Here is a 22,239-nt window from a genome sequence, read left to right as displayed (position 1 = left end):
ACTTGTTGGTAATGGAGTTTTCATCTAATTTCTGTGCATTTTTCCCCTTTACATGAAGACCTTACCTGTTTGGAGCAGGATGTTTTTCCATAAAAGCTCCATGGTGAGTTCCCAGTTCAAACCCAGCATGCCTATAATTCATCTGCTGTCCTCACTGAAAATAACGCTGTGCTTGGACTTTAATTTTGAATTAATTTTTTGTTTAATTTGTTGACTTGCATGGCTGATCCATAGGTGGAAGCACTGCATAATTTCATTCTTAAGCTATGGATGCGTGTTCACCATTAAGCATTGTCAAAGCATTCACTTGTTTTTTCCATTTTTACCTGTGAGGGGGTGTTTAATTTTTAAGTAGCAGCAAAGTTGAAAAAATAAATCATTTCCCAGTGGGCAAAAATGATTGCAACAGCTTTCCAGCACAAGACTCTTTTTTTCCTATATTGCTTTCTTTATTCCTGTAGTGCTAAGTTGCTTATAGACAGAAAACATCAATAAGCTGGATGAGCAGTGGGTAGACAGTGAAATATTGCAGTAGGAGGGGTGAAGCAAGTAAAATGGGTGCTGTAAACAAACCCAAAACAAACAAAGAACAAAACAAACAAAAACACAAAACCAAAAAGCTTATCACACTTGAGAGAAAAACCAACTAACCAAACCACAGTTCCATTAAAATAACAATATTTGAAATTATGAGGGGGGGTTGTTTTAATATGTAAAATTGCAGCATATTACAAACATGTAGACAGAAATAAAAGCAAATTTTAACAGGTTTCCCTGTGGTGGAGCTTGGTTCAGTGTTCATTCAGCCCTACAGAACCCCAGTCACCTCTTTATAATGAGGTGGGAGTAGGTGCTTGAAGTTCCAGATAACAAGAGTGGAAGAATTTTGAACATCTTAAAACTTTCTTAGAAAATTTAGAAACCTTCAGCTAGGAGGTGGGTTTTTTGGGAGGGGATTGTTTTAATTTTAGCTGGGGATGCTTATTAGTATCTGTTAGAATATTCATATGTGGCTCTTGTTTCTACTGCTACGAGTTTGTGCCACACATATCACCCCCTTATGTCTCTGTCAAAATGCTATCTTCAGCAGAAGGAACTTGCCAAGAGTTTTGTTAGGATACAGACGACTTGAGAGGAGAGCTGGTGAGGGACACGGCAGTTATAGCAAAGGGAGGAAACGCAAAAACACTAAATAGGACACTGCTGGAAAGAAGGTGATATTGCCTTATTCCTATGGAATATCTGATGACTCTATAAGACTTCCTAAGAACCATTTTAAAATGTAGCTTGTGATGCACCTAAGTATTTCGTGTGATCGTGATCTAAGAACTGAAAAGGCTCTGGAAAGAGAGTTTTGAAAGTGGATTGTTTTAGCAAATGGATGTGTTGGTCAGCCCCTGCATGAAGCAGCAAAGATGCTTGTCAACCAGAAATTATTTTAGATTGAGGCAAGATTAAAAGGCCTAGATTAAAGAGGGGAATATAGGAAATAGACTCAAAAATTGTTGCCTGTCTTTCACAAGACTCTTTTGTGGTTTGTTTAATGCCAGTGCTAGCTCAAAAATATGGTCTTTACTAGCCTACAGTGAAATTAGGATAAAAAACACACTTTGGGTGGGGGAAGAAATCATGTTGTTTCCATTAAGGTCTTAATGAGACCTAAAATTATGTAAACAACATGAATGAAGATTTGACAGCTTGCTGCCTGGCGAGTAGAGGAGCCTACCATTTCTTTTCTTGCTTTTTCTTGTTTTATTCATAATTTGATGACTGGAAACATGTCTTTGTTTTCTTGTTTTGGGCAGAGTGATAAATCAATTAAAATTATGTAATTTGAGACAGATACGCTTTTTCATTAATTCTATGTGTAATTGCAAATTTCATGCTGTATTTTTCTCGTGATATTTTTGTTGCTGCGTATGTAGCCCAGATAAAGTTTTACCTCGAGAAATGGTATGTTTGCATTTCAGTGGGATTAGTTGTGGAGTTGTGGATAAATGCTTTTGTTTTTATAAATCTAATGTATTTGAAGCCTATTCTTTGACTATAAAATCAATGTGATTCTCAGTCTTTGCAGACTCTCACTATTTTAATTTGTAAAGCGGTTCCCTCATACCATATATGTGCAATTTAGTTATTTTTTTTTAGAGTCATGTCACTTGTTTGACTATGAAAATAAAGACAAATTTAAGAGCCAGCAGTAGTTTATGTGAGCTAAAGCTCTTTGAGGAACATTCCAGCACTGCACTGTACTCTTTGATTCTCATAGTTGCCTATAGTTTAATATTTCAATAGTATTGATTGTTATTGATTTTCGTATGTAAAGTAAAATAATAATAATAATAAAGTAGTTACAATATTGACGTTAGTTATTATTTTTATAAAGAGCTAACATGATTTCCAGAGATTATGGCAGAGTTTGATTTGTTACAAAAGTTAACTGATGGTAACACTGAATTGTTTCAGTAGCTCTTCATCTTTTCTTTTGCCTTGTCAACATGAAGGAACTTGCATGCTATTGCTGAGGCTCTTAACTTTTTAACATCTGTCAAAGTAATGTCTTACTTTTCTTCTTTAGTTTGCTTCCATCACTTTTTATGCCATTTCAGTACAAAATGCTTATATATGTTTTGCACTGGACATGCATGCATCCACATCTCAGTGTTTCTACATACAAAACGGAAATAATCCCCGAATTATGTTAGAAAAGTCAGTAACACAAATTTCCCCAAATATTATGGTATTTAGCTGGAGTCTGGGGATTATCTTGACCTTTAGTAGGTGACTTTGTCATTGACTTCAGCTATTGTAGGTGAATGTCAACTGTTGGTGACTGAAATGACATGAATGTGATCTTCAGTTGAGGCACAGCTCTTATTAAACTTACAGGAGAACAAGAACTATGAAAGGGATTTTTTATCACTATTGTACTCCTGGTGTAGGTTCCTGCACAGATACAATTGGGATAAAAATACCGCTGTGTTTCATTTAATTCCCGGTGTAGTTACACAGTTTGGTAGACCCAGAGAGGAAAAAGTGCACTGACTTTTTATCCTCCTTTTGTATAATGCTCTTGTTTTTAATGTGGAAGACTGAAATTATGAGAGCTTTGGTTCCATTAGCTTCACGTTCTTGTTTTTAGTGTTGATTCCCAACAACCCTCATTTCTCCCTGCTTGGCAGTGCCTCTCAGTAAAAATATGGTATAATCTTTTAAAAGTTAGCATATTGTGAAGATTCTTTTAAATTAACTGTTTTTAAAAGTGAGGCCAAATGTGCCTTAATTTCAGTTCTTGGAATAATTTACGAAGTGCTGACAGGCTAAGAGCAAGTAAAGAGCAGGAGTTCATAGCAGAAACCAGTCATTCACCACCTGCCTTCAACATGATTGTTTTGTTATCATTTATAAAGCTGAAAGGGTGTTTGCATCTACATAATAATGAGGATTTATAGTTTCCAAGTTGTTAAAATATCACAATGACATGAAAATATATTTTTCTAATGGCATTACTGTTCCTGAAAATAACTGGGCTTTTGAGGATTGCTGAAGGAAAGAAATTTGAGTTGGAATGTAATGATGAAAACTCAGGGATGAAGTAAAATAAGATTCCTCAGTTACAATAGTTTTCAGAATAGACTTGTTGACATCTCGGCAGTTTCTTCAGAACTATGTCCGAACCAATATGATGCGCTAGTCAGGTTTTTTGTTTGTCTTTATTTTTGAGCAGGACTAAGTTTAACCACATGAGTAATCATGTTTTACAAGGTCTGCTCTTTCTGTCTACAAAACATCCTTCTTGAAGGGAAAATGTTTTGGCACTGAAACCAACACTTAAATGCATGCCTAGAGAGATGTACATCTTAAAGGCATGGTGTAAATAGAATGTAGCTTAGACCATTTCCTTTAAGGTTGGGCATAGGTCTTGGGACTGTGGGTGTGGAGATCTCTGCAAAAAAAAGTGTTTTTAGAGTACCAGGTTCCTTGAACTGAAAGGCTTGAAGAAATGGAAGTCAGTTATGGCTCTGTAGAAGTTTACTTCAGTCTGTGGTGAGAACAGCATTTGCTGCTTTTTATTTATTTTTTCATTTTAGATTATTTTAATAAATAACCTCAGATTGTATAGAGTAAAACTTCAGAATATTAGGAGTGTTAAGATAGTACGGAAGGATTATCTTTTCAGGAGTTTATAAGAGGACGTGTATACAGCTGAATCATATCTCTATCATAGTTTGTTTTGTATTGATTGATGGGTAACACTGTCCTTCTGAACAATCTTTTTCTATATTAAAACTGATTATTTATTGATTGAAGTATAGATCAGTAAGTAAGTCTCTGCTTAGTGGATACATTGCATTTTCATTTCTGGAGGAATATTAGTGTGAACGCTTGGAAGGTGAGAGCTAAAACCAGTTGTTGGTACACAGTTTGTTACAGGTCTGGTTAAAAATACTGCTTCTGTGACAGATAGCCCTTTCAAAGAGAAAGAAATCTATTCTGCATTTTTCTGAGTAGCTAATAAATACTTCATATGTTAATATAAAATATTCCAATATAGATCATAAATTGCCACTGCAAGCAAGGTAATATATTTATACTCGTAATATTTTGGAACACAGATTTCTGACCCAGTAATCTATAGCTGTAGACTCAACAGCTGGATATTAAGTGCTTTGTGGTGGTTCAGTATCCAAGCTACTGACTATAAATTGCAATTGCTCTTTTGTGACGTTCTAGTTTCTCCTGCATGTGTGAGAGCTTCAGGACTGATCTAAGTCTGAAAGTTTGTCTGAATCTTTCCATTGACTCTAATCAGTGTGATGGAATTCCTTTTGAAAGTTCATTTTGAAAGTTTTGTTTTGTTTTGTTGGGTGGGTGCTTTTTTTCTTCTAAATGAAATGTGTGACCGGAGGCTTGCTGCATGTGTGATTTATGGCAAACAGCTTAGCCCCTCTGTGCTTCAGTGAGCCCGTGTGTAAAACTGGCACAGTAATACCGTACAAGGTGCTGGGAAGCTCAGTTACACTTTCTGTACATCCCTTTCAGAAACCTGTCTGAAAATACAGTATGAGGTAGGAATTAATCTTTTCTCCCATTGTCATACATGCCCTTACTTCTGAAATGCTTCACAGAAAGTATTTGCTGCTTTAGGTGAGTTCAAGTTGAAGGAGATTTTAAATGTTTGACATAGCATGACAGTAATGATGGAGGCGATATGTTTTTAACCATACGCCGTATTATTTTCCACATGTCAAGTACTACTTCTTGTTGGAAGGAAATGAAGTGTTTGAGATCAGGGCAAGTTTTGCTATTTATTTCAGTGAGATCAGGACTGAGCTGTGAGGAACCAGGGACCAAGACATGGGTGTTTGTATGGGTGCAGCATCCACAGTCAGGAGCAGGAGTTTCAGAGAAGCGCAGCTTGTAGAATAATTTTGGTTTACCTTACTTTTCTCATTTTTCCATTATGTTGATTCATAATCTCTCTTTGCTTCAATACCCCTATTGATTCATTCTGTGGAACCGCTTCGCCTGTATACAACTAGTTTGTCATTGAAAAAAAGGGTGGTATGAATTAAGTGCCATTCTAGTCATGCTCAGTGTTTGAGTTGCTTTCTCCTGTTTTGAAATATTCTTATGGTGCCTAATTCCATCATGATACTTGCAATAATTTGTTTGCATGTACATATATGCACACACATATTTCTCAGAATTGAAGATCAATACTTAAAAATGACCAAGTCAGTATGATAGTGTAATCACAGGCTTGATATAATGTGGAACAAGAAATTAATAGAAGAAAAAAGGAAAGGAGGGAGAGGTGACAAGACAAGGGAGCAGTGAAATAGAATAGGGGGAGAAGTATCATAAAGTCCAGTTAAAAAGACAGGAAAAAAATAGAACGTGGAGAAGGAGGAATCCTGCATGAACTTCTTGGACAGCTTTTCTCTTAAGGGAAGGGTAAAAATCTGGTTTAATGAATTGAGGAAATGGGCAAATTTTGAGTTTACAGAAAGCAGAATGTTGCGTATCTTCAGCTTCCTGTAGGGAGGAACACTAAATGATGTTTCAATAAAACATAATTATAACCCACTGGATCTGCTACATGCACATTATGGAGTTTTAGAGAATGTATCTTAAGCTCTTTTTACATGATACAGTTACTGATTTGTTTTAACACGTAGCTCATGAGCGTATGCATTGTTCCCCTTTCCTCATATCCTCCGCATGTTTGTTCTCTCTTACCCTCTTGCCCATGTCATATATATCCGACTGGTTTCAATGTGCAGATATACAGATCAGCAGTCAATGTTAACATTAGTTAGAGGGTTCTTTTGAAAATGCCAGAAAATATCAAACACCTAGAAAGACTAACCCAGAATCTATATTTTAGTTTCCAAAGGACGTACAATTATAAATGTTTGTATTCACTTCAGAAGTTTCTGTTGAATGCAGATATTCAATATTGGGTCTTTTAAACAGTCCAACTAATTCTCCATTATGAGCCAGTGCTGTCCTTCAACTTAATGAGTTCAGTGATCAAGGGGAATTTAGGACCTATTATTGAGAACAACTAAGCGTCTGTAAATTCTGCTAAATCTTACGGGAACTGCAGATATTCACCATTTCTGAATTAATATCTTAGAATGACTATTAAGCAAGGGACATCTTGATTTTTGAGAAAGTAACTTTTATAATTTTTTATTCTTTCTTTAAGCAAATCCAAACCAGCTCCACAGATTTCACCCAGTAAGTCTGTGGGAGGCGAGTTCTGTGTCGCTGCAGTCTTTGGATCATCAAGGTCATGGTTTGCAAACAATCCGGGTCTGAAAAGAGAAAAAGGTTGGTATATTCCAAAAATGGGACTCACATTTAAATTGAAATGAGTTTATTTTCTCATTTTGTGAGCAGATGGTGCTTACCTGTAGATTTTGATCCTGAAACAGTGACAGTGGACAGTTTGGAGGGCATGGTTGGGGTGCTTTTGGTAAATAGGACCAGAATTTGCAAGAAAGTTTTGATAAGTGAAATCAGTCATTGGTTATTTTTTTATTATCATGCAATGACAGAAAACAAACTTTGGTTCAATTCAAAAGTACTGTGTGAGGTGTTACTGTGAGGTAAAGGACAGACACCTTTGCTAAAGCAAATGTACAGACATATGTTTGGCAGCGTGTTGTCACCTGGACCCACCTTGGTGTGAAACTCTTGTTCCACCTTCTCTTAAATCAGATAATCATATTTTTCTGAAACAAATGGAAAATTTTGTGCTTGGTACCATTTTCTCTTTGTCTTTCCAGCCCTCTCACTTCTTTTAATTGGTGGTTTTGAGTGCAAGCATATAAAGCAAGATACTTAAAAGAATAGTCTACTATTCCTGTAAACATTTTTGCTATTTCTGCTGTGCTATTGCAGTAAGGTTTTCTTTCTTCTTGCAAACAGATCAATCAAAACAGTTTGTAGTGGAGTCGTTGTATATTATCAGTTGTTATGGCAGCCTGGTGGAGCATGTATTGGAACCACGTCCGCTCAGCACTGCTCCGAAGATCAGTGATGATACACCTTTGGAAATGGTGACATGCCCAAGAGCCAGCTGGACTTTGGTTAGGTAGCTCATTCTTTTTACTGTTTCTTCCTCTTTTTATCCAGGAAATGGTTGTGATTTTTTTTTTTTTCTGGAAGGGGTGAATATTCGTTCATGTATCATGAGGCTGGTGAGTGACTGGAACAGGTTGTCCAAAGAAGTGGTGAATGCTCCATCCCTGGCAGTGTTCAAGGCCAGGTTGGATAGAGATTTGGGCAATATGGTCTAGGGTAAGGCGTCCCTGCCTATGGTAGGAGGGTTGGAACTAGGTGATCTTAAAGATCCTTTCCAACCCAAACCGTTCTGTGATTCTATGAGTTTCACCCCTATTTTTATCTTAGTGTATCTTAGAGACTCTTAAGGTTTTCTGTTGAAAAAGAGGGCTCTCAATGTTCAAGCCTACCTTTTCCTGTAGTTGTGTTAGTGCTTACATGTCTGAAGGGGAGCTAAGCATTTAAATACTTCTATAAACACGGAGGTACATTGAATGTGTTTACGGATCAATAGAAATCCTTATCAATTGGTGATTTTAAATTATCAGATTGTAATTTAGTTTTTTACATAATAATTAGAAACAATTACTTTAATAGTGTTAAAGTACAAAATTCTGCCGTGAGTCATGAGTGAGGTTTCCACAGTGAAGCATTGTAAAGAATGTTATCCTGTAAGTAGCTGAAGGTAGCATTTCTCAAGACATTTGAAAAAATTATTCCTGACACGCAGAAAAAAGTAAACAAAAATGGATGAGAAAGTGTTGTCAGTGCTTTTGACGTTTTAAAATATTTCCCTATCGATTTTTCCTGTCTCCTATATTCCTTAGTGCTGCTTATGGCTGGACTAGATTGATCGATACTTGATTTACCAAGCTATTTAGGAATGGCCCACCCTAATTAAAATTACAACGCAGACTTCTAGACCATTATTGTTGAAATGAGTAGGTTGTAATGGAATTGAAAATTCTAATTGGATCAATAGTCCATAACTTTACACAGCTTTATTTTCACAGTTTGTGAATGCTCAATGACTTTACAGTATCGAAGTAGTGCTAGTTAACAGAACAAAAAGGCTCCCCAGTCTCTGTTGTGTGTTTATATAACGTCAGCATGACATACAAGGGTCCTAAACATGTTTACCAACTTAATCTAAACCACCTTCATCGTGAGCAATCCATGTTGCAGTCAACAAACAAGTATTGTCTTTGCCTCACAATCTGTGCTGTTTGGTCCTGCTGCTCAAGTGCCTGTGGTGTATTGCAGTGTTTGAACAAGCTAATTTAAATAATTACAAACATTTTGTGAGCTTGTATAGATAATTACATGTGATGACAGAAACACTGATTTACATTCTCTGTATTAGCTAAAATATTAATAGTCTTGTGTTTTACCTCAGAACTCCTCAGTGGAATGAACTCCAACCACCATTTAATGCAAACCATCCACTGCTCCTGGCTGCAGATGCTGTGCAGTACTACCAGTATCTTCTTGCTGGCTGTAAGTAGCTGACAACTTTTTGTCTTGTCTTATGTGCACATTTTAAGCTGAGTGTGACTTAGTTTTTCAGCCTGCATTTATTTCAGAATACATTTAACCCCAGAATAGGGCTGTTGTAACTATATTAGTAATAGTAGTGAATATAAATATCTTTTTGATCTGAGTCAAAGTTGTGAGCCTATCATATACCCAAAATGTGAGTGTTTGGCTGGCCTTGAAAGTGTGACTCAAAAGATCCCCTGAAGTCTTCAGGGTTTCTTCACCTCATTTCTTCTCATGCTTTTAGCCATTTCCTCTCATGAATTCAGTACTCGGTGACAAGCCAGTGCGTCTGCATTGTCCCTCTCCCCTGGAACTCCTTATTGCTGGGCTACTTCCAGCCAGAGTCTCAGACAGCTGCTTCCCTCGGGAGCCTTGGCATTGCTTCCAGGTTTGGCTGCCCACCTGCCTAGTCCTCTGTCTTATCCAGCCACATCATTTGCAAGGAGCCAATATGCATGGCACTGCATATTCAGAAACATTTACCTATCTATAGATATATGGTATATGTATATTATATAAACCCATGTATTTTATATTGGTTTTATAGATAAATGAGTATTTATGTTATTTTTTTATTTTGACCATTCAGAAAAGAGAATAATATTAACAATAAGTAACAATTCTCTATCTAGGATGTAGTCAAGATCAAAATGATACAGCAGTTGAAGTTTCACAAGGGAACAACTCTTGGCATATGTAAAGGTACTCATGGGGAAACTAGAGCCTCTGCACAGTTGTCAGTGCAGCCCGTGCCAGCACATGATGTGACACAGGCATTTTAAAATGCAGAAAGTGGACATCTGGGCCAAAAGGCAGTTTGAACATGACTGGTAAAAGTGACATTGGCGCCAGATTTGATCTGTTGCTTCTACCTTTCCGTCTGTTGCATGTGCTTCGAGCTCAAAATGTTGTGGGAACCCACAAGGTTATTGTCTTCCTTGTTCCATGCTTTATAGAAAAAGGAAGAAAAAAGGTAGAAAAGGGTATGGAAAAGGTGATTAGTAGTGCACAACACTGTGTTAGATGTGCCTTTGGGCTAGAATTTTTTGCTAGATTCCTGCTTTGTTTTACTTTGACATATAGGTATGAGAGTTCTGCTTTGAGATAAAAGGTCATTGCAGGGAAGTATTTTGGTTGTATGATAGTTTGTGATCCAAATATGGATCTCCACATTACTTCTGTCTAAAATCAGATGTGCGAGCCTATACCTCCATTTTGAAATAAGTATTTTGAATTGTTAAGTCCAATCAGGTCAACAAATGTATTTTATATCAAAATCGTTAATAGACACTGTTAACTATAGAGATAGGTCTAGTTGCGTATTGAAGTTTAACGTGGCTGCTGCCAGAGTCTGCTTATGCTGCTGATAACTCATTTTGGTATCTGTATTTTTATCCGTTGCTTATGCACTGTTGTTGCTGCTGCTACTGAGTAGTCTTGAAACAGTCTCCAAAACCAGGTTTAATTCACAAACACTGCCTGTGTTTGTGGATCCTTGCATCTTTGCTGTTTGGGCCAGATTTATTCCCCCTCCTCTCCCTCCCTGCATTCTCCCCTCTAGTTTCAAGATGTCATTATCATCCATACTGTTTTCAGCTATTTCTCCTGTATGCTGTCAGACATACAAATACATGAATTATTGTATGCAGCGTGCAGTTCTTGCAGGATGAGTCAAAGAGCACAGAATGCTCTCTGAAGAATTCTGGACATTTTATAGAAGTAATTTGTCTGCTTTTTAGTTTCTGTTGAAATGAAAAACAGTGTAATGCAATGATATAGTCTGAACAAAAACCTTTCTTTGAATAGCAAAGCTTATATGCACAGATCACATTTATTCCACAGTCTGAAACCAGGGATGGATGTGGTTCACTCCGTGTGTTTCATTAATGGCTCAAGTACTATGCATGTCAAATGGTTTGGCATTGAAAACTGTTTAAAGGAAAAAGAATGAGTTGTAGCTGAATTGCAGCAAAATAATGAATTTTAATTACTTGAATTACAGTGAAAACTTTTAAAATCAGGGTTTTTTTCACATAATAGGAACTTCTTAAGATGAGTGTGAAATGTAAATGAAAATAGAATAATAACCACTATGGACAAAAAAGTACCTATAGAACATAGTACAAATGGCATTAATGGAGAAATTTGTGTATATCTGATATTCTTTGAAATTTTATTTGTCTTCTGGATTTATTCTATCTGGAGCTTCTCAATGAAGTTTTGGAAAAAATGGAGTCAGAGCAGGATTCCCCCAAAACAGTTCAAGACACCTGTTGGCTTCCCCTATTAAATACACGCTAAACTGAAGTTATCTGTCTCTGCTTACCTGCAGTAATGTAATAGGCTGACATTAGCTGAAGCCTGTGGTTTGATGTGCTATCACTTCCGTCAGTAAGTTTAATTGCCAGCAAATGGCTAAATAGGGGTTTAGGGTGAATGTTACATCTGTCTGCCACGTTAGTGGTAAGAGGAATTCTGGCGCCGTTTCAGGGTCACTATTTGTATCTGTCTATCAGAGGTAGAATACAGCAGTTTCTCTCAGTTTCTGTATAGCATTTCTGCCAATTGTTTGGCTCCATTAAGTGTGCAGGGGAAATAAAAGCCTGAATGACCAAGTCACAAGGGGGTATGGATAGACCCTTTCTTTGTCCACACTCAGAACATTGCATTAGGTCTCATTATCCATTTATAATAAGTGACCTTTGCCCCCTGGGTCATTGAAAAATACTCAGTGTGCTTTCTAGCACAGAGTACCTCTGTCAGCAGACGGACAGAACAATGAAACGTCTGGCAGTCTGGTTGGAGGGCTGTGCTCTGCAGGTCTGCAGAAGGATACAGTTTGATGCCAAAACACAGCATCAAAATCTTCCTTAGTCTCTGAAAAGCATGAAGTAGGCCAATGAGTTCTTGTGATAAAGAGAATATTCTAAAAAAGCTGTATTTAGTTGTTTACACAGAGTTCAGCTTCTAATATTTTTTAAAGAATCTGAAAGTTATACCCACAGCTAATAAGGAAGTAACAAGGAACCATTGTTTGAAGAAATATATAGTACAACAAGTGTCCAAGACCTTTATCCCAAGGGTATTTGTAAGTGGATTAGCACAGCTGTTTCATTGCTTTGAGGTCATCTGTGACATCTGCTGCAGAAACCTGGATCAGAGTGCACAGTTCGTATCTACCTGAGCGCTTTATCACAGCTGTGGCTCACTGCAGAGAGGTGAGGAAGTGGATAGCAAGAGATTTGGACCTTTCTGTAAGTTCATGGCTCGAAAGTGAAGTTGCATGTTAAATTCCACAGCCTGCTGACCTGCAGGAAGTGTGGGTATCCTGCTCCTGACTGCTTCAGGCTTTTTGCAGTTTGCGACTGAAAATAACCAGTGCAGAGAATTTCCTCACCTTCTAACAGAGCAGATTTCAGACTTACTGTTGTTTTCATAAGAGCTCATCCTGCAGAGCCTGGGATGTACTGCAGGCCTCAAGTCCTTTGTGTTGGGTTAGATGTTTCTCTCTGAGCCTTCTCAGATTTAATACATAGTATTTTACCTTATTTGTGTCTCTAGTATTCCCTCTTTATTTCCTTTGTTCTGAGTAACTCCTAAATCTAATTACAACAGAGAAGGGAAATGTAAGTCACATTTTATCTGGCCTAGATGTTTTTCTTATCTCATAAGTATCATCACCTGGTATTACACTATCACCACAGGACTGTCATAGCAGACCTTACAGAGGAGGAGAGTTGTGCAAGGCACTGGGTGCGTACATAGAAGGGTTTCTGGTGTCCACAGGAAGTTGTTGTGTAAAGGATGTGCCTTTCTTCAGAGAATTGCCAAGTTTCATTATTACTTATTCTTTAAATAATACTTGCTTCCTGCTGTTTAGTACCTAGGAATTAAGATGCTTCTGGTAGTATAAACTCTTGAGGCATCCTGTTAAGATGTACTTTCCTTGTCCCTGATAATCTGCTCTTTGTGTCCAAGTTTTTTCTTTAATGAATACTTTTCTATTGCTATGACCCGAATTCTTCAATATTTGATTGACTTAACCTGTGTTTCCTTTGTCTAACTTCTGTACCTTCTATTTTAGCATGTTTGAATTCATTTCAGACACGTGCATGGCACATAATGGAATTGTAATGAAAATAGGTAAATTTGCATGACAACAAAAAAATCATACGTCCTCATTTCATGCTTCTTATTTCCTTTCTTCCTCACCCCTCCTCTTTGAATTCACTTTTCCATTGCACGGGAGGAAGGGACTGTAGTTGAAATATCTGAAACATGGACAATTAATGCATTAATGAAAAAAAAAATAAATCTTGAAATCAGATCAAAAACTGACCAGAAAAAGTATTGAATGAGGTATGATTTCTCTCCTCTGCCTCTGGCAAGGGCACCTTCACATTCCAGGCAAAAAGTTTTGGCTCATCAGGACCAGTTTTATGGAGATGACCTGCAGTTGTCAGAAGCAGGCCAATGACAAGAATTAATATATTAACTGGTATGCAGTACTCTGACAAATTGCTTACTAAATACATCAAAATTGATTGGACATTCTGTGTTTAAATTGACAAATGACTGCATTAGGGGAAGGAGGGAAATCCATTAATTACAGCTGCCCTCAACCATAGGAAATGTAATCGTATAAATATAGATTTTGTTAAAACAAAAGTCTCTACTTTACTACAGTGTTGCTGGTAAGTGTACTTGCACCTCCTTGCTATTTGAACCTCCAATAGGAGGTATTGAAGACAGATCTTTGCAATTGGCTTTTAAATAATCAAAGAGCATTTCTGTTGTGCTAAAAGGAATGATGCAGTGTGTCTTTATCCCACTCTGACCGCTTCTGGAAATTGTTTCTCTCTCAGAAAAGTAGACACGTAGCTGAGGCTTCTGCTGTCTCATTAATTGTTTATTCTAAATGCAATGTAACTCATATTCCATGATGTTAAGTTTCAAACCAGCAATCATTATTCTCGTTCTTTGTTCCTGTACTGGTCTTCAAGTAATATTTGCAGGGCTGCTACTTATTTCTGAGTAAGAATTTGCACTTGAGTTAGGCCTCAAGATATAATCAGTTTTATAGCCTTCGTTAAGGGATTCTTGAAAAGATTAAGGTTTGTATTTATAGCTGCCTTTGACTTCTGGCTGTTACAACAGATTTTCATTTCTGGACCAACTGTTGTACATATCTGGTGTTTTCCTGAAAATGGCTTTCATTAGAAGTCAAACTTAATAACTATTCGTTGTCTTCAAAGGGAGGAGGTTAGCCTTTCCTCACTGTTTGTTTGGGCTAAATGATAACACAATTTATACAGATAATCTCTCTAACTCTGACATCATGTTTGCACTTCCTGCTCCCTCTAATGAAAGCTACGCACCCTGAGCAAGAGTTTTGTCTCTAAGCAACACTGCGGTTCTTTATGGCCTATTTGAGATTCCTTTCATACATTGCAGTGATGGAAATAAAAATTACATACATAGAACTAGTGATTATTGTGCAGTGGAAAGCAAGACTGAGAGTTAACAGTGGAGAGTGTATTAAATAACTGTGTTAATGTGTGCTAAGAAGACAGATACTATGAAAAACAAGCTACGATGCCTGTAATCACAGCCAAACTGCTACCATACGAGCCTCACTGTGAGCAGACGCAGTAAGGAATCTGGTCTTTCTGGTCTACAAGCCTTTTTCCCTGGCAGCAGAGCATGATGATGGGTTGGTAATAGGCTAATGAACTGGGACTGAGAATTATGTTTAGTGTTCTACCACTTCTCAACCTTCTACCTCTTTATTTTTCTTCTTGCACTCTTTTGTGTGTGCGTATTTAATCATGTATTCTTTCTCTCACACTCATGTAAAACAATGTATGTTGTGGTACATACCGCACTATAACTATAGTGTGTCTATGTGTAGCATGTTCTGGGAGGTGAGAGCTGTATCTTGCTATGTGTATGTTCAATGTCTATCACAACGAAGCTTGATTTCTAATAATAAAACTGATCAAAACCAGAGCCTGTTCTGTAACAACAATTACGCTATCATGTAGTTACGAGGTGTTCAAAGCCTTTTTGCTCTGTTTCTTTGGCATCTCTGCATTGCTGCGGTCAGATGCGAGTTTGGAGCTGTTTCAGCAGTCAGTGCTTTCAGCTGCCCATTATGGTGTCTCTGCTGGGCTTTACTGGTTCTGCAGCACTTCAGAGCAAAATTGGGCAGTTTAACATAATCCGCAATGAAGGCTATCTAAACAAAGCTCTCTAACCTTATCCTGAAGTGGGTGAAGCCCACTTGAGTTTATATGAGCTGCCATGCTGTGAAGCCTGGAGAGGAGTTGGAGCAAGGATTGGTATGGGGGTTAACGTTTTAAACTGCCATTATTTTTATGTACTGATTGTATGACTGTTGCCTAAACTACTAGCCTTTCAGGTGTACCTGTGCTCCACAGATGAGGGCTTTCCACAGAATTGTCTCAATGGAGTGTTACGGGATAAAACTGCAGGAAGATATACACCATGTGTGCAGAGCTGGAGTGAGGGAGATGGCAATCGCAAACCTGAAGGAAGGCAAATGGAAAGCTTCATCTGAGTGGCTGCAAAACCAGCCTTTTGGTAGATGGAGTGAGTCCCTGATCACAAGACGCTTGGATGATTCTGCCAAGTTTCACCTCCCTCTGCTCCTCTGTTAGCTGCAATACTCCTGCCAAGAGTATTGCAGCTAACCCTTGGTTGTTAGCGCAATCCACTTGAAGGTGGGAAACTGTGTTGTGTTGTTTTGGTATTTGGTGTACAACCAGCGTATAGCTGAGATTTCATGTAGTTACTTGGATATATATGTTGAACTTTATTATCCAGATGGGATTTTTTATATTTTTTATATTTTCTAGATTCTCAGTTTGCCATTATTATTCTTTCTACTTGAAATTGCCTCTAGCTAGTGTATCATTGTCATGAAATTCTACTTTGTTACTGGCACACAATAAAAGAGTACAGGATGCTTTTTAAAAGAACTTCCTGGGTTTTTGCATCACTAGTTTCAAAGGGATTGTGCAGATATCCTGTAAAAGTCCACATCCTTGGGGAAAAAATTCCTCAAGATTTTGAGGACATCTCTATACAGAAAAGTGAGATGCAGAGTTTCAGAAAATGAATTCTTAAGTGTTTATCTTGACTCAGTTATTCTCTCCAATTATATATATTTTCATATATAATGAAATATATAATAAAATTATTTAAAATATGTAAAATATTTCATATAATGTTTTCATATATATTCATATATATAATTGGGTATATATGGATATATGTATCAAGTGATAAAATATGTTTAGAAGAATTTGTGCAATTTAAGAAATGTTTAGTATTTGGAATTTTTTACTGATTCTAAAACCGTTGCAGATCTTAAATATGTATAATCTATAAAGATGTATATGTGTTTTTTTATTACAAGAGTTAAAAAGTTTCGGGTTCAACTGATGCCAGGGATGCTTTTCTGTTACAAGATTGTTACATGTATTTGGGGTTTTCTGGCAATAGTCATAAACAGTGGAAACTGTTAGGGTTTCTTGGAGGCATAACAGATTTCAAACTAATCTGGATCATCTTCCCCTTCCAGAAAAGGTGTTTCTAATGAAATTGTAGTTCATGGTATTTTTTTAAGGGAAAACTGTGTTTCCCTTAAACTGTAACGTCCACTTCCTGCTCCCTGCAGGAAACAGGACTGAGTGGTAGAGAAGAGCAAATTGAATTTCTCGCTGAACATAGGCATGATTGGGGTAAATAGGAGCAGGGTGAATGGCAGTTCATGAAAGAGCTGCATCCACTGGTAAGCAGTGGAGTGAATTCTGATATATTCTTCAGCCGTAATTGTGAAATGATATAGACGAGGTGGATAAAAATTAACTCTGTAAGGTGCATTAGATGCTGGCAATGTGTGTTACATGTTTGGTGTGTGTGTACACCTGGGCATGTGCACAGCGTCATCAGATTAACTCCGTACTTGCCCATCTTAATCCATATTTTATAAACTGAATGCTGGAAACAGCACTGCATATAGGAATTAAAATACTTTCAGATGTGTACAAACAACAATAATGAACAAGGGCACATGCTGAAATAGTTCTTTACTATTCATACATGGTCATCTGGAACTTCTTAGAGAGGGGTCCATCAACACGAAGGGGTCAGTTTTCAAAGCAGTGTACAGGGATTTAGCCGCGCGACTCCTATTGACGTTAATGGGAGTCAAACGGGTAAATCCCCACGCACCGCTTTGAAAATTTACTACTAAGCCTCTTGACTTCTCACTACATACTTTGATTGTAACAGTAATCCATGGTTAACATAATTTTCCCGACAATAATGTCAAACATACTTTTGAAGTCAGTGAATTATAGAAATAGTTACCTCTTCCATAATTCTTTAAAGATGGCCATCAGATGGATTTTGCCATAGGTTCGTGCAGTTGAAATTATTCTTTAGCTCAGGAAAGAATATATATTTTGTCCTTTGGTACAGAATGAGAGTCTGCTCACAGTCTGAGCATTTGAAGTGTTGAACAGCCTGAAGATGCTGGATTCTAGCTCTGCCCACCTTTAGAAGTTCACTGTACTTGACTGGTTTCCAATGGGAATTTTCGAAACAGAAGCTGGAGTTAAGGCACAATGTACATACCACCAGTCTTGCAATGCAACCAGGAGTAATGGTGAAGCCTGGACACCTTATCAGTACCTTTTTGAGGGAAAAAGAAAAAAAGCCAGGCTGTTGACTGTCAGACCAGCATAAAGTAGGAGCAAGTAAAGCAGTCTTCAAAGCTGGGAAAATCTAAGGAGAATTCATGTTCTTATTACAAACCTACCTATTCCTTCAAGATTAAAGTGTCAATACAGAGAATGGATGGTCTGTAAAGCACCTAATAAACTGTGGGCAATATATAAATAATGAATGGATAAATCTGTAAGTTAGTTGGCAGTGTGAAATAACTGTTAGGCTGACTAAACCCCTGGTTTACAGGGGGCTTTTTAGCTTAATTTTATGATATTTACACATACAAGAATCTCAGAAAGTCCTAACAGGAAAAAAATGAGTGGGGAGAAGTTTTGGGTGAAAGAGGCTATTTTAGTTCACACGGCATGTTCCTGCAGAAGTTTACAAGCTGAAAAATGTATTAAAACCAAACTTTATTCTGTAACATATAGCCACAAGTAAAAACACGTAGAGCATATCACCAGACTACAAACAGTTTATTTTAAAGATGGCTGTAAGCATTCTGTCTAAAATGAAAATCTAGTCTCCAGTCTACTGTCAGACTTGAGCAGAGATAGAGCCAGCAGTGCATAGAGGGATGTGCTGTAAGGGAAGATTTAGGATCATCCCTGCAGTAAAACTCACTAGGCAGTTGATGGACTGGAACTACGTGGCCAATCTGACTGTGGGGTACTGAAACTAACCTCTGATGAAGTGAGATCGCATCTATAAGATGCAAAAAAGGTGAACCTGTTGAATTTGAAGTGGCTGCATGTAGACCTAAACCAGAACTTTGACATTCTACTTGCCATGGGTAACACGATGTAACTAATGCACCAGCAGTTCCAGAAGTAGCATGAAGTAAATCATTCAGATTGTACAGCTTAATTTTAAGGGAAGTACTCCTGAAGCTTGTTGACAAGCATGTGATTACCTCAGGTCTCTAAAACACGTATGATCATTTTACATGTAACTTAGGAACCACAGAAAAAGCATCAAAATCAGAAGTTAGTGCGTGCTTCGTATGACAGCAAGGGATATGCAAGTTTTGTTCGACGTACTTGTTTGTCTGGAGACACTAGAGACTGCACATGGACACAGGGCAGACTTTAGACTTAATGAATCAGTTGGGAAGTTCTTGTTTCTGTTTCTACGAGATTTTAGAATCTTATTTCAAATTATAAATTTTGTGTATTCAGCTGAAATAAAGGAAGGCTCTCTGGTTGTCTGCAGGCAAGTGTACAGCAGGCGGCACAGGACAAGCAGTCTTTATAGTCTGCAAATGCCTTTGCTCTCAATTTGGGCAAACATACATCCCTTAGAGAAGAGCACATTGAGAATTTCATCTATAACTCTCAATCAAATTGAATTGTGTAAAGCTTATTTATATAAATGAGAAAATTAAAACCTTTTGGTTCAAGAAGTACACAAAACCAAGTAAAACTAATGATTTATTGTTCACAAATTAAAACCATAAGTACGCAGACTACAATTGAGCTGTAGTGTTTCTTTGTTCCAGCACTTTTATGCTGCTGAAAGATGACAATTTATAATCTTTGAATGAATAAAGATTTGTCTTAGGTCTAGGTATTTATGGTATAATCAGCCCATCTATGAGCAAAACCGCTGCTTGTTAATTCCAGTATTCATCAAGCATGTGTATTTGTCTAGGTCTCGTTCATGTGTAAAGAATGTGTATGCAAATTATCTGAGGTTAATATAAACTGTTTTCTTCATTTGTCACTAAGTATCGTGGAAATGTTTCAAAACAATGTATTTGTTTTTTCATACTTAATCATTGAACTGTGTGAATCAGGACCTGGAGTTCCAGAGGGAAATCAGCTCAGCCGTATTTCAGCCTGTGTTTTGGCTTGCGTTGAAACTTTTGCCTCAGCAGTCACTTCTGTGCGGTTTTCCTGGCACTATCAATTATCACACAAATTACTAACTTTGTAACGCGGTTTTTTTCAGACCTTTGCCTTTATAATAGTCTTTCTTCATTGTAGTAAGAAGATTAATCCTGCAGTTGCAGAGAAGGGAGTCTGTAAACTTCAGAAAGTTACCTTAGATTATGGATAAGCACCTGTACCTTTGATTTTGAGGGTAGGAAATCAGATGACACTGTTCAAGTCATGAAAGAAGATACGGGACAATTTCTGTTGAAACTCTGTTTTTCTTCAGTTAAGTGTGGTTCAGTAGAGCAAATCAAGATGGATGGACAGAAATATATTCCAGATCTAGAGCTGATGCAGATCACTTTTCACTTGAGGGAGGATAGAGATTAAAGGTGCCACTACTATTTTTGAGCAGCTCAAAGATGGTTTTTCCCCTTGCCAAGTATTTATGGCAATGCTCTGGCTTTTGCTGTAGGTAGCAGTTAAAGTGACCTCAATGCTTGCTTATGGAGTTTTTTGCATTTATAAGCAGAGTCTAGGAATTCATATCCTGTCATGCTGCATAAACAGAAGTTGTATGTTGTAATTCTCACCTTAGGTTTTTAATGCTTACTTACTTTGTACTTTTTCACTCCATGGGTAGTTGTACAAATTTCTGTGTTTGTGTATTTCTAGATTAAACAAACTCAGTTGCGTTCTGATATTTGATATATGTTTGTTCCAGATGTTGGTATAAGAATAGCAACAAGTAAAAAAATGGCATAGGTCAGACACAAAGCATGAATTGATTTTTTTATGAAGGTACAAACCACCTGCTATTGCCAGTAAAATACCTATGTGCAGCAAGGGCTTCCTTGCTTGTTGTCTATGTGTGTGCTATTTGTGACTTTCTCAATGAAAGAGGATTTATAGGAGCACAAGAAAGAGCACGACTTGCTGCAGAGCTTTTGAAGAATTTGAATTTGATTATTTGCTATCCTGCATTATAGTGAAGTTATTTGGAAATTGAAAAACCTCTGTTTTAGCATTGGAACAGCTTCACTGATGTGCCAGAGGCTGCTGTAATTTCCAGTGTGAATTCAGATTTTCAAAGAATTAAACTGGATGATAAAAGATTATTTTCGAGCTCAAATTCCTGGAAATGCCTCTCAGGGCATAAATTAATCTTGCCTTGAAAAGTGATAGCAATACAAGAGGTGTGCGACCCAGAAATGGAGAAAGAATCGGGTTTACATTTTTAGAACGTTCTTGTTCCTATAACTTCAAGGGCATTTTTAACTTGAAAAAACTGACCATATGTATATCTGTGACAAGCAGTACAGCAATGGCAAATCTCCAGCAAGGATCACTTGTCTTGTAAGGTCATATCTCGGATAAGGCTGCTTGCTCTCACGAAGGGCAGTGGGAGTCAAGCTTGCCTTGCCTCTGCTAAGGCTGGGACCATCGTTACAGGATCCTGCTATCAAAACCAGACTCTCTTTAAATGCCTGCTTTTGTGATAGGTGTGGTACATAAATGCTGTTTTATTAAATAGCAAAATAAATTACTGAGGTTTGACCTCAGCTGAGGCTTTATCACTGTTGCCCTGCTGGTGAACTCTAAGGCAGAGCTTTTTCGTGGAATTCAGCATGTCGTCACTTTTTGGTAGAAAGAGTTAATGCTGCGCTCTGAAGCTGCACTGAGACGTGTGTTATTGCAGTGCTGTGATTCCTCAGGAGAAGGCATACAGCCCAGGACCAAAACTATTCTTAAATCTGAATTTCTTTCTTACTGTAAAGGAGTCCTGAATCTTCGGTAGAATGTAGGAGTATTACATAAGGGAGAAATACAGTGACAAGGCAGGGTGGATGCTGCTCCTGGGCTAGCGTTTTTGCAGCTATTCACTGAATAGCAGCTTCCCTAATCTTGACAGCTCTAGTAGTTGCCCCTGGGATAGAAAGAACAAAAAAAAAATTCAGAACAGTCCATAAAGTTCCCGTTGGTTTGAAAGCAAAAACATCTGCTAGAGTCATGAACAGTTTGTTAGTGGAGTTCAATAACAGGAAAGCCTGCACTTGATCAGCTGTGCCCTCAGAAACCAGCATTGCTGCAGTCAGTAGAATTTATTGCAGGGGAGTCAGGAGATACGGGGAAGGTTAGGGCAACAGCATAACGTGTCAAAATAATGGGTTTGTTCCATTGGTTTCAAATACAAACTTTACCAGTAAGGAAGAAGTGTGGGTGTATGGTTTCATATTCGATGTTTACTGTGAATCCTCAGCTGTTTGTAATCCAGGAAGGTATGTGTATTTTCTTAATAGGAATTTGGTATGGGCTGTATAGACACATCCGTAAGTCATTGAATTAGATCTGTCACAGTTGTAATGAAGCAGATGAATGTAGTTTCTATGTTACCTTGAAAAACTGACGAACACATACTGCTGAAATAATGCCTGTGGTGCCAAGGTGTGGATGTGCACACACAAACAGGCACAGATTCTAATTATTTCAGTGA

The 22,239-nt window shown here is 37.7% G+C and overlaps 1 protein-coding gene across 14 annotated transcripts in view; it reads left to right on the top strand.

Annotated features, from left to right (window-relative positions):
- Positions 1 to 22,239, top strand: part of BCAS3 (BCAS3 microtubule associated cell migration factor) — a 364,136-nt gene that overhangs the window by 144,358 nt on the left and 197,539 nt on the right. For 12 of the 14 annotated variants that reach the window (XM_065694921.1, XM_065694920.1, XM_065694908.1 and 9 more), the window contains exons 17-20: positions 59 to 103; positions 6,716 to 6,840; positions 7,441 to 7,606; positions 8,972 to 9,072. In XM_065694921.1, coding sequence (XP_065550993.1) covers positions 59 to 103; positions 6,716 to 6,840; positions 7,441 to 7,606; positions 8,972 to 9,072 — 437 coding nt within the window. The remainder of the gene's footprint in view (positions 1 to 58; positions 104 to 6,715; positions 6,841 to 7,440; positions 7,607 to 8,971; positions 9,073 to 22,239) is intronic. The other 2 variants (XM_065694922.1, XM_065694909.1) reach the window with 1 other exon arrangement.

Source organism: Lathamus discolor, chromosome 14 (genome assembly GCF_037157495.1).
Source record: "Lathamus discolor isolate bLatDis1 chromosome 14, bLatDis1.hap1, whole genome shotgun sequence".
Taxonomy (NCBI): domain Eukaryota; kingdom Metazoa; phylum Chordata; class Aves; order Psittaciformes; family Psittacidae; genus Lathamus; species Lathamus discolor.
The sequence above is the reverse complement of the archived record's forward strand: the minus strand, read 5'-3'. Positions and strand labels throughout refer to the sequence as shown.